This window comes from Vigna unguiculata, chromosome 9 (genome assembly GCF_004118075.2).
Source record: "Vigna unguiculata cultivar IT97K-499-35 chromosome 9, ASM411807v1, whole genome shotgun sequence".
Lineage (NCBI taxonomy): Eukaryota > Viridiplantae > Streptophyta > Magnoliopsida > Fabales > Fabaceae > Vigna > Vigna unguiculata.
In genome coordinates this window covers 8010433-8025046 of record NC_040287.1, presented here as the reverse complement: position 1 = coordinate 8025046, position 14614 = coordinate 8010433, and the positions used below count along the sequence as shown (strand labels likewise).

Sequence of the window (14614 nt, the reverse complement as noted above, 5' to 3'; positions counted from 1 at the left end):
AGAACTGCATACTCTTGTAGTCATGATGCCTTGCATAAAATGAAGATGTAAGACAAATTTAAGCAAAATTAATAGTCTTTACAGCAGGAGTTTGATGAGAAGTTAAAGTTCCTCGTTCTCAGCAGTAAATTTAAGAAACAATTTATGTAATTATTGAAGTTGTTCGAGTGAACAACAAAGGATCCGTTGAAAAAAAAAACTCTCTCACAATAACTACTTTATTAATAGAGAAATAAAATTAACACAGATAATATAGTGTGAAAACTTGTGAAAACTTGTGAAAACTCTAAATACGGAAGAAAAAAAAACACAATCACAGAGAATAATCGGTGTGTATAAATTTGTACAATACAAAAAAAACACTTTCAATCCTTTGACCCCAAGTACACCCACACTTTTCAAAACAAGAATTTAGTTACATCTTACAAACCTCTATTACAAGAGAATAAGAAAACTCAAACACTAGTTCAAAATGCCTTTGACTTGAGGCAAAAAACATCATAGACTTAGAGTTCATTATATAATCACTAACACTCATCCCTAGATTATTTTAAATGAGGTAAAACTTTTCAAGATATGTTATTTTGATCGGTCCAAAAGGATAATGTGTTGTTAGAAATCCCTCAACGGATCACACTCGTACTAATAAATCAAATCAATACGAGTTATATAATGAAGATAATTTCCCACGTCTAGTCGTAATCGGACAACAAATAGGAGTTAACCATATATGGTATCCCTCCACAGTCTGACTGGACTTGGAGAGTGATTGATGAAGCTCCAAACGTTGCTTGAATGTCTTTTTGCCCAATACAAAAGGTTCAATTGGTTAGTGAGAATTTAGGCAATTTTTGGCTTAAGCTAGACATCTAGTAATGTCAATCTCACCACAAACACAAACAATATATTTTTTTTTCTTTTGTGTTATAATTTATATCAATGTTGTTGAATTAACATTTTGCCTTTGTTTAGGAATATTGATGTCTAGTTAAACAAATTTTATCAAGACAGGTGTGTGTGAGAGAGAGAGTTCTAATAACACCAAAATGTTAAATGTCATATAACTCATGCAATGATAGGTAATTATTTACAAATACTTTTCTTTCATGAGAGAATCTTTACACATCTAATTGTGATATCATATTTTTTGTCTGACAAATATTTTGGCTTTAATGAAATAACAAAAGAAAACACTCGAGACATGTGAGAACATGCTTGATAACTTTTATTTATTTATTTGTCCGTTTCCTTTCTAGTGACTTTCTTTTATAATTCTTTTCAGTTGCTTGTATATGTGTTATGTTATTTTATTTTGACCAGTGGCCAGAAGAGCACAAGGCCAAACACTACAGTTGGCAAAGGCTACTCCCTTATCTAAATTCGACTTAATAGAAATAACAGATATATGAAAAAATTGGATTGAAAAAAATTGTAATGTGTAACCTTTTTAAAGTGATTTTTTCTTTCTTCTAAATTACCATGTACACAGAGTATATTCCACTACATCACATCTTTATTTTAGTTTTCTCTTTCACACAAATCATTATCTAATGTATAAAATAATACTTGTACAGAACATTTTTTAAAGTAAAACTGAAATGGAGAAAGGTATGCATGCATAACTTCTTCACTATTCTATAATGTAGTGAAGTTCTATACATTTCTATTTTACATTTGAATACATTTTAAAATTATAGAAAAAAAAAGAAAAAGAAGAGTTGGGTTTACATAACCTAATATGCTTCATGTTTCTTTAGCTTCGGTGCGTAGGGTATGTTTCTATTAATAAGCATGTTATTTGTTAATTGGTATTGATCACTGGATTAATAAGTCTTTGTTGTTTAGAAAATTAAACGATAGCTTACTGTAACTATCTGTTTTACATGGTTAAGGAATACAGACGGAGAATTCAGTAATTCTGAAAGAAAATAGTTATATCTAAAACTGGGTGAAAAAATTTGTAGAATTATATTGAAAAGGTGAGTCAATTAAGACTTGTAAAGAATTATTAAAGCAGCTCGTAATTACTTTAAGTATGCAAAGAAGAAATTCAAACACTTTCTTTCTATTTAATTTTCATTATGTTGAAAATTCAAGTGTAAATCCAAGTTTTATATTAAGTTAAAATGAAAATTTTGAACATTTTATAAAATAAAACACTCATAAATAAATTCATTGTCTTATAATTTTGGAATAATTTTGGAATGGAGATTTCATTTTGTAAATTTGACTTAGGTCTTTGTTTTTCTCTAATAAAATTTTCCTCTAAAAGACCCATTGCTGAATGTTGAAGAACAATTGAGAAATGTTTTTTCGGGAAAAATGCAAGATATAAGACATATATGACTTATTTAGGGATGTTGTATCATTTTAGAGTACATATCTGACTAATACATATAATGTGTATTTTTTTTTTTCTTCTTTTCGTGTGAACCATATGGAACCATGCATAATGTTTGTGTACAGATAATTATCAAGAGATATTGTATTAAGACTGTTTCAAATCATTCTAAAAGAGAAAGACAACAATATTTGCAGAATTTGGCAGAAAACCTATGCAATAACTGTCATTTTTTTCTGAAAATTGTGACAATTCTATCAATTGGTAACCAAAATTAGCCAAAACAACTTCAATCAAACCACTGAACTTGATCCTGTTAGATCACAACTGGTAGTGTCATGCCCCTTTCTCTTCCTCTCCTCGGGAAATCAAGAATACTCAAGATTTCCCAATCAATATCTCTCATCCCATAATTTTAAAACCCTCCACTTATCCATGAACTTAGCAACAACAAATGAAAATATTGTCTTCCAGAGTCATTTCTGTAAATTCACATATTTCTAGAGGAACTTATGAGAACTACGAGTATGAGTATTTACCTGAACCAATGCGAAATCAATGAAATAAATCAAGGCATTGGCATTAGACATCCTACCAACTCCAACGCCAGCAAGAAATGATAGAAGAAAACAATAATGATGAGGGGCTCGGTGCAATTATATTGGTGACACTCAACGACAAGATGAAATCAACCTTTAAATGAATATTAGCAATAAACATGAAACTAACAAGAATAGCTTCCACAATTTCTCTGTAACATGAATTCACAAATCAACAAGGTTCAAATTTGACGAGAAGGACCAAACAAGACCGAAACATAATTAGTATAGTCCACCAAGTGATAAGACGCACTTAAACTAATTATCATACCGAAACAACAATCAAACCAAGATTAAGAATGATATAACCTCATCTTTAAAGATTCATACTAATTTCACTAAAAATAATATAGATAAACAACTATTTCGAGGTATTTACCGTTGATATTATTACACATTTATTACTGTGTTGATTGTTATAAAGCCTTGAACGTCTAGTGTCTTCACATGCATATCATGCCTCTTGGATTGACTAGAATCAATAACTACCATAGAGATCGAAGACTTTCAGGCATCTCATGGTGATAGCACTAATGCATAGTCCTTCTCCGACAACTTTTGCAAAAAGCCAGCTGTCGACCTAGATGAATTAACACGAAGGGTGACAAAGTTCTGCATATCTACAGTACAAAAAGGAGATTTGTACAATGCAGTGGTTTATGATGCCTTATCTACAGTAACCCCACACAAGCTCTGCATATCCAATTATCAATATAAAATTATAGATGATTCCATACTGTAATTGATGCAGCATTAAGAAAAATTATCCCGATAAGACCTTTAAACAAACTAAGCTGAAATCACCAATAATCACAGCAAGAACAATCCCCTGAATTAATATGATGAAACCTGGTGGCATCTCTCACAATTAATTCACGACCAGTTACCATTGAGACTCGTTTTGCAAAATCATGGCAGTCTTTGCATGATCGTGTATTTTTGAATACCATAATGGGGGTCTCTGCTGCGGTGCACATGAGACCATAGGCTATAGCCAGTCTCTCACTATGAACAAGAAGCTGCTCTTTGCGTTCAGTAAAGTCAGATAGAGCATCCTCTTCGTTGAGAAGGTACTCCCCATCCTTTTTCAGAGAAAAATTGAGTTCTTTCAATTTTGAGTATATTTGTTCTGTTTGAGGATGGTGTCTATCACCTACCACAAAACGGTGGACTTTACCCTTCACATTAATCCAGCTGCAACTGACTTCCTTCCTCAAGTTCCTTTCAGCCATCATCTTCCTAAATTTGGCTGCCTCATCCCACTTCCCAGCCAAAGAATACAAGTTGAACATGATCACATAAGTAGCAGAGTCTAGCGGGTCCAGCCGAAAGATATTGTCAGCTGCAATCATCCCAATCTCAAGATTCCGATGGCTCCAACATCCTCCCAATAAACTTTTCCAACTCATCACATCAGGTTCAAGCGGCAGACTCCTTATCATCTCATGAGCCTCCTGTAGCATTCCAGCACGAGAGTATATATCAATCATGCAATTGTAATGATCAATTGTTGGGTTCACACCATATTCATCGCTCATTGAATCCAAAAACTGCTTCCCCTCCTTAACTAAACCCGAATGGCTACAAGCATTTAACAAACCTATGAATGTGACAGCATTTGGCTTTACACCAGACCTCTGCATCTCTTTAAAAAGACCCAAAGCTTCAGAAGCTTTGCCGTGGTAAGCGTGAGCAGATATTATTGCAGTCCAGGCAATAGTATCAGGTTTATCTATTGTCAAAAATGCTTGATGTGCGTAATCCACTTTGCCACATTTTGAGTACATAGTGATCATAGCACTCTCCCCAGACAGGAACGAAACTAGCCCCTTTTTTATCGCATCTGCATGGATTTGAGCACAGCACATCAAATCTGAGACAGCAGAGCATGCTTGAAAAATGTTGGTATAGATGAATGAATTCAATAACACTCCTTTACTTCTTATTGTCTTAAAAACCTCTAGAGCAGTGTCAAATCTACCACTTTGGCAGTATCCAACAATTAAAGCACTCCATGAGAAATCATTAGGTTCACATATGGTCTCAAAAGCTCTACGTGCAGCATCAAATCTTGCACACTTAACATAAAAGTCCACAAGTGGAGTACCAACAGAGACCTCAGATTCCAAGCCAAGTTTTATACAAACACTATGAATTTGCCTTCCGGTGTATAAGTCTCCTAAAGTAGCACAAGCCTTGAGCACTATAGAAAAGGCAAATTCATCCAACTCTACACCTTCACCTATCATCTTGGCAAATAACAACATAGCATCACTGTGCCTTGTAGCTTGAGTGTAACCCACCATCAACCCGGTGCATGCAACAACATTTTTCCTAGTCATCTTATTAATGGAAACTTCAGCACCATCCAACCACCCACACTTGACGTACATATTGGAGATCAATGTCTCCACAGAAATATCAGCAGCAAACCCTATCCTTATCAGCTGAGAATGTATCTGTTTGCCAAGGTCTAACAGTGAAGGATCTGCAAAGGACATAATAAGTGTACTGAAGATAGAGGAGTTCGGTTTAATCCCCAAATCCAGCATATGCAAGAGCAATCTAACAGCTTCATCTGTATGCCCTTCCTTTGTGTAAGCAGATATAATGGTGGCCCAAGAGAACAAATCCCGATCAACCATTTTCTCAAAGAATCTCTCTGCAGCTGTGAAACTTTTACAGTCACAATACATGTGGAGGATGCAATTGTCAATGAATCTATTGCTGTTGGAGAATCCCTGCAGTCTATTATGAAATAATCTTCCATCAGACAATGCTCTCAGCGTTCCACACATTTTAAAGAGATATTCATAAGATTGGGGATTAATGGAAATACCCTCTTTGTCCATTCTTTCAATGAATTCATGCACTTCTCTAAGCTTCCCTTGTTTGGTCAAAGAAATCAAATGCAAATTTTCAACTTCACCTTGTTTATTTGGATTGGTCCTCAATGAAGAAGGACTGCTTTTCAAAGAGAACCAGGAAGGGATTTGAGAGAAATTAGCATGTCTCACATTATTACTTTTATCATTAGCTACCAATACCGACGAGGAACTAGAAAGCACCCAAGAGAACTGGGAAGTTATCGAAGTCATTTAGTTGTTTAAGATTTGAAAAGTGTTTCCCTGTACAACTATGGTCAGATCCAACAAGAGAACCCAATCCAAGAAAGCAAGTCAACAATACAAATTATATACTAGCAATCTGAGTATCCAATCTGATTCCTTGTGTCAGAAGCCTGATCTGATCAGAAAAGAAACGAGCCGGAGAATCATGGGTTAGATACAAGAATAAGAAAAGGCAACCGATGGCTTAGTCAGTATGCTAGAAATTCTAGAAACTTCATTGATTAAAGTGTTGTTCAAGTAGTAAACTTGTCCATGCAAAACTAATGAAGAATATAAGAAGGTAAAAATGTAAAATGATTAGAGTTTCTCTATGCAATTTTAAATTTATACAAGTTTTCCCGTTTAACTTGTCCAAAAGTTGAGGTGATAAGTTGATTTTAACTTGCGTTTTCAATTATGGAGAAGTTAACCAAAATGGAGCTAAGTTTATTTTACAATCTTTTAGATTTTGATACAGTTTATAATTGAAGTTCACGAGTGACACGAGTTTTCCGATCTGAGTAAAGCATGCTTCTATTTAATCTTTTAGATTTTGATACTTCTGTGCTTGACTCAGATTCAATATGGCGCACACAAAAATAGAAGCATGGAAAGACAGTTTAAAAAAAGCTTCAAAATATGAACGCATCCTAGTTCTCACAATACACCAAAGACACATCGTAATTGAGCACCCAAAGAAAAAAATCAATTCTGCTCAATTGGTCAATGAACACAGAACATAATAGAAAAGAAAATGAGAACCTGTTCATTTACGATGGTTGAAGAGATTGGGTAGAGGCTTTCTCCCTCCCTCCCTCCTCCTTCAAGCTGCTTCATTGTCGCCATTTTTGAGTTTCTACTCTTTTTTCATTTTTCAGTTCACAAATTCATATAGAGGTGCTCAGAGATATAAGAGAAGGGAAATTTCTTCCTGCAACCCATGTTTTCTTGATGTACGCCATATTTTCTAAAATTCTAATCATACCCTTATTAAGATTAATAGAAAAGGATAACGTAAGATTTTGTTCTTATTTTAATTACAGATTGTACAATCCATAGATATTTCAAATTAGACAATCCAGAATTCAAAAATATTAATTTGATTAATTTGACATATTTCAAATTGTACAATCCATAATGCACATTTACATTTCGGATCGTACAATCCATAATACAAATTTGAAAGACAATCCGAAATGCAAATTACATTCTGAATTGTACAATCCGTAATGTAATTTTAAAAGACAATTCAAAATATAAATTACATTATGGATTGTACAATCCGCAATGGAAATTTGAAAGATAATCCAAAATGCAAATCACATTTAGAATTGTACAATCCGGAAAGAAAATTTTGAAGACAATAAATTACATTTCGGATTGCACAATTGATAGTGCAAATTTCCATTCCAAATTGTACAATCCAAAATATTAAGGCTTTTAATATTTTTAGTCAAGGGTAATTAGGTCATTTTCACATGACTATGGGGTGAAAGAAGAAAATATGCAGGTGCAAGAAGAAAGACTTAAGGAAAGTTTCCATGGAAGTAAAAAACAATCCCTTTTGGGCATTCTTGGCCTTTTTAAAATTGTACCGAGACACCAGAACTTAAATCCAATACCTAGATGATAAGCAGTTTGGCAGTCCACATGTGCTTCTATCATGTTCTTAATTGCAAAAGTTATTTCTAAAAGTTCTGATACTTTAGCTATTTAACTCTTTAAATATCCATGGACTAATTCTGTGTAAGTGTTTACAAATAAGACCATAAGAATATTGAACTCATGCCATGGGCATAAGATTGGGCCGAACTGGTCTATTTTAGTGAAAATTCAGTTATTAGGACTGTAGCTTTTTTTTTATCCTTATATGAAAAAGAAAATAATAAGTGCTGACTACACTTCATAAAGTAAAAGAAAAACGAAGAAACTTTTAGCTTGGCTTGTATGTACCAAGCTTGCGGGAGAATGTTAAATAATAATTATGTTCTGTTGCACGGCTTTATCAAACTTGTATTATAGAAGATAATCATTATTCACCAATGACCAACTACCACAACTCCGACATATATTATTGAGGATGCACAACTTCCCAATCTCAAGCAATATGTGATGATGAGACTGAAATGACAAGCTACTACGTTCTATAGAGACAATAAATTGACAATTTAATACAAATAGTATTTAATTCAATTAAATACTCAAGCCACTGAAGAAGTGCAGAGATGAAGTCGAAGGGAGTTTTTCATGAAAGTGAAGACCTTCGAAATTTGATATAAGGAATTCTGCATCTATTAACAAGATGATGTTATCTAAGTTGATTGAAAAAGTTACAACAAGAAACCAGACTAAAGAAAATGGGGATCTAAACAACATTGGGGACTATGATTTGCTTCCTAAAGTAGTTGAGTTCACTTAAGAGAAGAGACATGAGGAGCACATCTAAGTGGAGGTTTCAGGAAATGAAGTGGGACTCTTCTAGGACTTAACCACGTGAAGACTGAGGAAAACTCATTCCTTGATTCTAGTTCATTAGATTGGAGAGTCTCAACTCAAGTACAACATTTTAAACATTTTATCTAACAATGACAAATAAAAGCGAGATACCTGTATCACTTTTTGTAAACAAAATATTTTTTCCTTCGTTCAAACCAAACATCAAACAGCTTGCGGGCAAAAAGAAAATGTCAACAGAACCACAAACAAAGAATCAAACGGGTATTAGCAAGTCTCCGCCTAGAGAGACAGAAAAACCTCATATGGGGTTCAAAGAAATAAATAATATTCAAGTCCACAAACATCACCGTAACAAGTGCTGGGGAAATCAGATTCACATAGTACAAATAGAAAAGAATAAATGAACCAAACCAAACCAAAACTCGAAAACGAAACTAACCTGAATACGTAATCTACGAGCACTGCAAAAATTGAAGCCTCCGGTACGGCGAACATGAAGCTATAACAAAAGATGAATTCATGACAGAAACAAGGTTGCAGTTGAGGTACTTTGAACAGGGTTTCGTGAAGAATGAGAAAATTACAAGAAAAAAAGAGTGTGGTGGTTTATTATAGGTTTTCATTACAGGTTCATAGTTAAAATTTTTATTTACTTGAAATATTCATCTATCTATTTATTATTAGGTTAACACGTGTCACTTTACTTATTTGACACGTGCCACAATATTAATATTAATGTGACACGTGGTATAAATAATTTAAAAAAAATAAAAATTTCAAAAAAAAATTTGAAAATAATTTAAAAATTCAAAAAAATGAAAAGCTAACACGTGACATATCATTAACACCGTTAACACCATACTAACGGAACGAGCCTAATTGTTACACATTTTAAAAAATATGAACCTAATTGAGACTAAAAAAATCTTAGGACCTATTTGAAATTTTTCAACAAAAACATATATCAAGGAAGTATTTTAACCTTATTATTATTATTATTATTTAATATTTAATACATACATATAGATTTTTTTTAATTAATACAAATGTTCATTTATCTATAACTATATATAAAGGGCATTCCCTCTTTTGTGTCCACATTTCATAATTCCAACTTTACCCTTTATAATTTAATTATTTATTAAATTTTTAAAAATTAACGGTTACTTTTACAAGTTTTTATAAAATTATTTACTTATCTCCTTTTTCTTTTTTTCTCTTACTATTCATCAACAGTTATTTTTCTCTTATTTTCTCCGTACATTTTATTTTATTTTTTATAAATATACTTTTATTTTGTTTATTAAATTAATAACATTACAATATCATCAATTATTAATATAATTCAAAAAATGCGTACACACAGGCGCGATAGCGCCTGTGTTTACACTAGTTTTTATAAAAACAATAATCAAAGCGCTATTAGTTATCACAATCAACATTTAGAAACAAATTTAAGTATTTACTTATACAAAATAAAAAACAAAATAGTATAACTTATATGCATAAATGGTTAACTTAGTTTTTAAAATTTGTATATATTCATAATTAGTTTAAAGTTTATTAAATTAAAAAAATTAAATATGTTTTTGAAATATCTAGAATCAATTTACTTTTCATTTTTATTTTTGAATGTATTTTCTTCTTATTATTTAAGTTTTTATATTAGGACCGAAATAAAAAGAAATTTGAGAACTTAAATCGAACCTTAAATATTTTTTTCTTTAGTTACGAAGTAATATGACAATCAGATGACCATTTTCATTCTTAAATGTTATTTATTTCGACTAAGTACTTGTTTGGATATTAAAAATTATATTAAATATTATTATAAAGCCTCCAATTTGTTGACTAAATATTAGTAAAAAAAATTTACCCGGAGAATAAATGAATATTCAATACTTTAAAACTATAATTTTAAAAGCTAAAAGGAGAGTGGATATGATCTATATATTATTTTTATAAATGCATTCAATAATCAACACTAGATAGCAGTTTCATAATCCAATCTAACACGAAATTTTATTTTTTTATTTTTTACTTTCAAAACAGAGTAGAAACAATTTAAAAAATGTGTGAATCTCCTTTATTATTTTTCACTAGTTCCTCTCCTCAATTGATTTCATTTTACATTTTAATCTATTTTCAATGATAAGAAATAATGATTTAAAGAAAAAAAAATGTTTATGTTGGTTCTATTATTGTTTCTCGACTCTCGAACACTTTTTCACTTAGCATATTTTATATGAGATTTGATATAAAGAAATGAAAGTATGTACTTAAGTGAGATTTGAGATAAAGGAATGAAAGTTTGTATTTATAAACTATTATTTCATTAGAGGTATTATTACATTTGAGGTATTATTTGTTTCAGCTCACCATGAGTTAAAAAAAATCAATTCAACTCGACTCACTTTTTGGTGAACTATAAATTTTGTAATTCGGTTCGACCTCCACGAGTTACTGGATTGACTCATGAATATTTTGTTTTGTAATTTATTTTATACAAAGTATTAGTTGAAAAATTAATGTATTTGTTGGTTCTCAAGTGAGTATTCACTAAAGTCTCACATCGAATAATATGAAGAAGAGGGCAGCATAAAAGTATTATAAAAGTAAAGAGTTGGTTTTGGAATTGTCTCCACAACTCAATAGGTCTCTTGGGTGTATGGAGCTTAGGTAGTTGTGTGTCATTGGAAGGTCTGCAATTTTTGTCAGAAAAATAGCACTATGAAGGGTTGGCAGTTTTGGTCCATAAAAAAATGTAAGAAGGTTTGCAACTTTTGCCTAAAAAATTGCACTTAAGTGATAATACATCTTATTGAGTATTTATGGATGTAGGCCATGAGGTGTCGAACAACATTAAATTTCCTGTGTGTTTTTATTTCTATTTTTCTGCTCTTATTTATGGGTGTACTTCCGCTTGAAGAGATTATTTTTTTAGTGCGTAATTTCCTAATAGTGGTACCAGAGCAGAGGTTTTAACCAAGGGTTTCTAATCAAGGGAGGAAGAGGAGCAGTTTGGCATACTGGCTAGAATCAATGTCGCGTCTTACGCCTTTGGAGAGAGTGGAGTTCATGTGTGGCAAGATGCTCACGAATTTGCAGAGGAGGTGAATGATGGAGATCTGATATGTGTGAATCTCGATTTACGACATGTGCGTTGAGAAAGTGCTCTGTGTTTTACATATCTGCTATGGTTATTGCATGCGGTGGACTGCGGTGTTTGGTAACGTTGAATTTGCATGGTGAGGGTGGAGCTCAAGATCTTCAATGGTGGTATTTGTGTGGTTCACACGATGCTTCGTTAGCAACGAGTGTTGTGTCGTGGTGTTATGACGGTGTTGTGGCTTGACCAAGGTGGCGTTATGATGGATTCCCCTTGAGTATTGTTGCAATTTTTCGACTTTTGCCCGAAAAATTGCACTTGAGTGATAATACTTCTTGTTGAGTATTTGAGGATGTAGGCCATGAGGTGTCAAACCACGTGTGTGTTTTTATTTATATTTTTTTACTCTTATTTGTGGGTGTGCTTTCGCTTGAAGAAATTATTTTTTTAGTGCGTAATTTCTTAACAATATTAACATATATAACTTGACAAACAAATAAATTAAATATCTAAACTATTCAAATATTATTGAACAATGTTCTAATAGTTAAAAATATCAAATTGTGAACTTATATTATTAGTAGTAAACGATTTTAATAAAAAACTTATTAAAAAAATGATAAAAGTACTAATAAAGTATTGTTGTCAGTGGGTTAAGGATCAACCTACATTTAATCTAGCTTAAACCTGTTTGATTTGTGGTTTAAGTGAGTGGAGCTCACTTCAATCCACATTAAAAAAAAAAACTGAAAATTTTTCAATCTAACCCAACTCGAAACTCTGGTGAGCCGAGTTGATTTACAAATTAGAACTCATTTCGACATCTCTAGCTTTCATTATAGAACCTATTTCTTTCCCCATTAATCTCCTTACTTCCATAGGTTTTAAGTTGTCTACATCTCTTAAGTTGATCATGATCCTACCAACCTTCTAATCAGGGGCGGCTCAACGGTCTGGGAGACCTAAAACAAACTTAAAAAATGAAACCTTTTATTTAAAATTTAATTTTTGAGCTTTTTTTGATGTAAAATTATTTATTAAATTGTCATAATTAATTTCATTTAACATTTCTTTCTCAATACATAATAGAACTAATCTGTTTAATCTTTCTTGAGACATTGTTGGTCTTAAATAAGTTTTTATTATCTTTAGCTTTGATAAACTTTTTTCGGGTGAAACAACTTATACTAGAATTGTTAACATTATTCTACAAGTTATATATACATTTGGAAAAGAATTTATCCTTTTTGTATAATTAAGAATGTCAATTGGTTTATCATTTTCCAAACTTATAATTTCCCTTGAGATATTTAATTTTGAAATTAAATCAAATCCATCAATAACCTATAAATTATTATTATACTACTCTTCTAAACTCAATAAAAAGTTTTTTTTTCTAAACTTGAATTATCTTTCTACAGAAAACTCAACTTTGAATTATGCTCCAATTAATCTATTATCCACCAAAAGACTAAATCATAATCTAATTAATAGTTTTGTAAAAAAAAATTCAGTTTCTCCTCAAGATATATGGAAAAAAATAAAAATAAAACTTTGTAAATCTAAAAGTACCAAAAAATAAAACTAGGCAAAAGAAACATATTTCTAATTCTAATACAAATCCAAAATAGAATAAAAATAACAATAACACAAATAGAAAGAAAAAACATACTAACCATAAATGAGGATGAAAAAATCGGTACACACGAGCAACATGAGATTTAAAAGATTTAAGGGATGTAATGTGCCAATACCTTAGAAAAAAGACTATTAGAAGAAAACAAAGTAAGGAGAGGTAAGAGAAGTCATAGAAAGACAAAAGAAGAAAATAAAATCCATATTGATTATGAGAGAATAAAGATAACTAATAATTCTCTTTCTTGTAAACAAAATTATAATTTACTAAAAGTATGTTTTAACTCGTTAATTATCATTTTTACTAATAATAAAAATTAACATACACTAATAATAATTTAATTAAATTTTATTCCCAAACATAAACTTATAATTAATTTAATAGAGTTATATTAGTAATAAAATATTTTTTTGAGGCCTCTTTTATCTTAAACATAATTCTATAATTAGTTTAATAGAGTTATATTAATTAGTACTTAAAAAAATGTTGAGGCCTTTTTTTCTTAAACATAATTTAATAATTAATTTAATAAAAAAATATTAGTAGTAAAAAAATATTTTGATACCTTCTTATCCTTGAGACCTAAAACTAGTATTTACGTTTGAGCTGGCCTGCTTCTAATGTTCACAGCATAAGTTTTAGAATATCAACCTACTCAAAGAAAAAATGTCATCACATTCCAAAGTAAATGTAAGTAAATGTTGTTCAAGAATATATATATATATATATATATATATATATATATATATATATATATATATATATATATATATATATATATAACTCATTTCTTTTTGGATGTGATTCTTGGAATTTTTCTCAATTCTATCCAATTCTATCCTTGGTTGAATCATAGTAACATATATAGGACTTACTTCTTTGTTATTTCAAAGTTTAATCCATCGATCAAACAATTTATCCGTAACTTCCATTATTGGCCAACAATTTCTTTTGATAGAATTTTATGCTTGGTTGATCTAATTTGCATCTTGTTTTGTTCCATTTGAGTTTCTATTTTATTCTTTAAATTTTGTAGAGTTTAAAAGTCTTAGAATTTTATTTTCACTTGGATTTTTCTTTTAGTAATTGAATTCAAGAAATCATTTAAAAAACAAATCAACAATGGTAGTAATTCTCAGAAACTAAGAAATATTTGCGCATAAAACACAAAAGAAGTTCAAAGAAAATCTAAAACAGAATAAAAAACTAGATAAATTATCACATTTCTATTGAAAAAATAGTCCCAAAGTTTCTTGAATTCTGTCCATTAAGTTCTCTTTTGGATTTTCCAATTGTACCATTCATTTATGTTTTACATGCCTTTCATTAGAAGTTCTTGTATGAATCCAATAGGTAAAATTA

At 30.9% G+C, this 14614-nt stretch overlaps 1 protein-coding gene across 7 annotated transcripts; it reads right to left on the bottom strand.

The window, feature by feature from the left end:
• Positions 1-3021: 3021 nt before the first annotated feature.
• Positions 3022-9107, bottom strand: LOC114163262 (pentatricopeptide repeat-containing protein At5g13270, chloroplastic). Of its 7 annotated transcripts, none has more exons than XM_028047459.1 (3): positions 8947-9107; positions 6813-7036; positions 3022-6186 (listed from the first exon to the last, which is right to left on the bottom strand). In XM_028047459.1, the coding sequence occupies exon 3, from the start codon at positions 6036-6038 to the stop codon at positions 3741-3743; it is 2298 nt and encodes a 765-aa protein (XP_027903260.1). In that variant the 5' UTR covers positions 6039-6186; positions 6813-7036; positions 8947-9107; the 3' UTR covers positions 3022-3740. The 7 variants fall into 7 exon arrangements, with proteins under 7 accessions (XP_027903260.1, XP_027903261.1, XP_027903259.1 ...); XM_028047460.1 differs by having other exon boundaries at positions 6813-7025; XM_028047458.1 differs by having other exon boundaries at positions 6813-9107.
• Positions 9108-14614: the final 5507 nt, after the last annotated feature.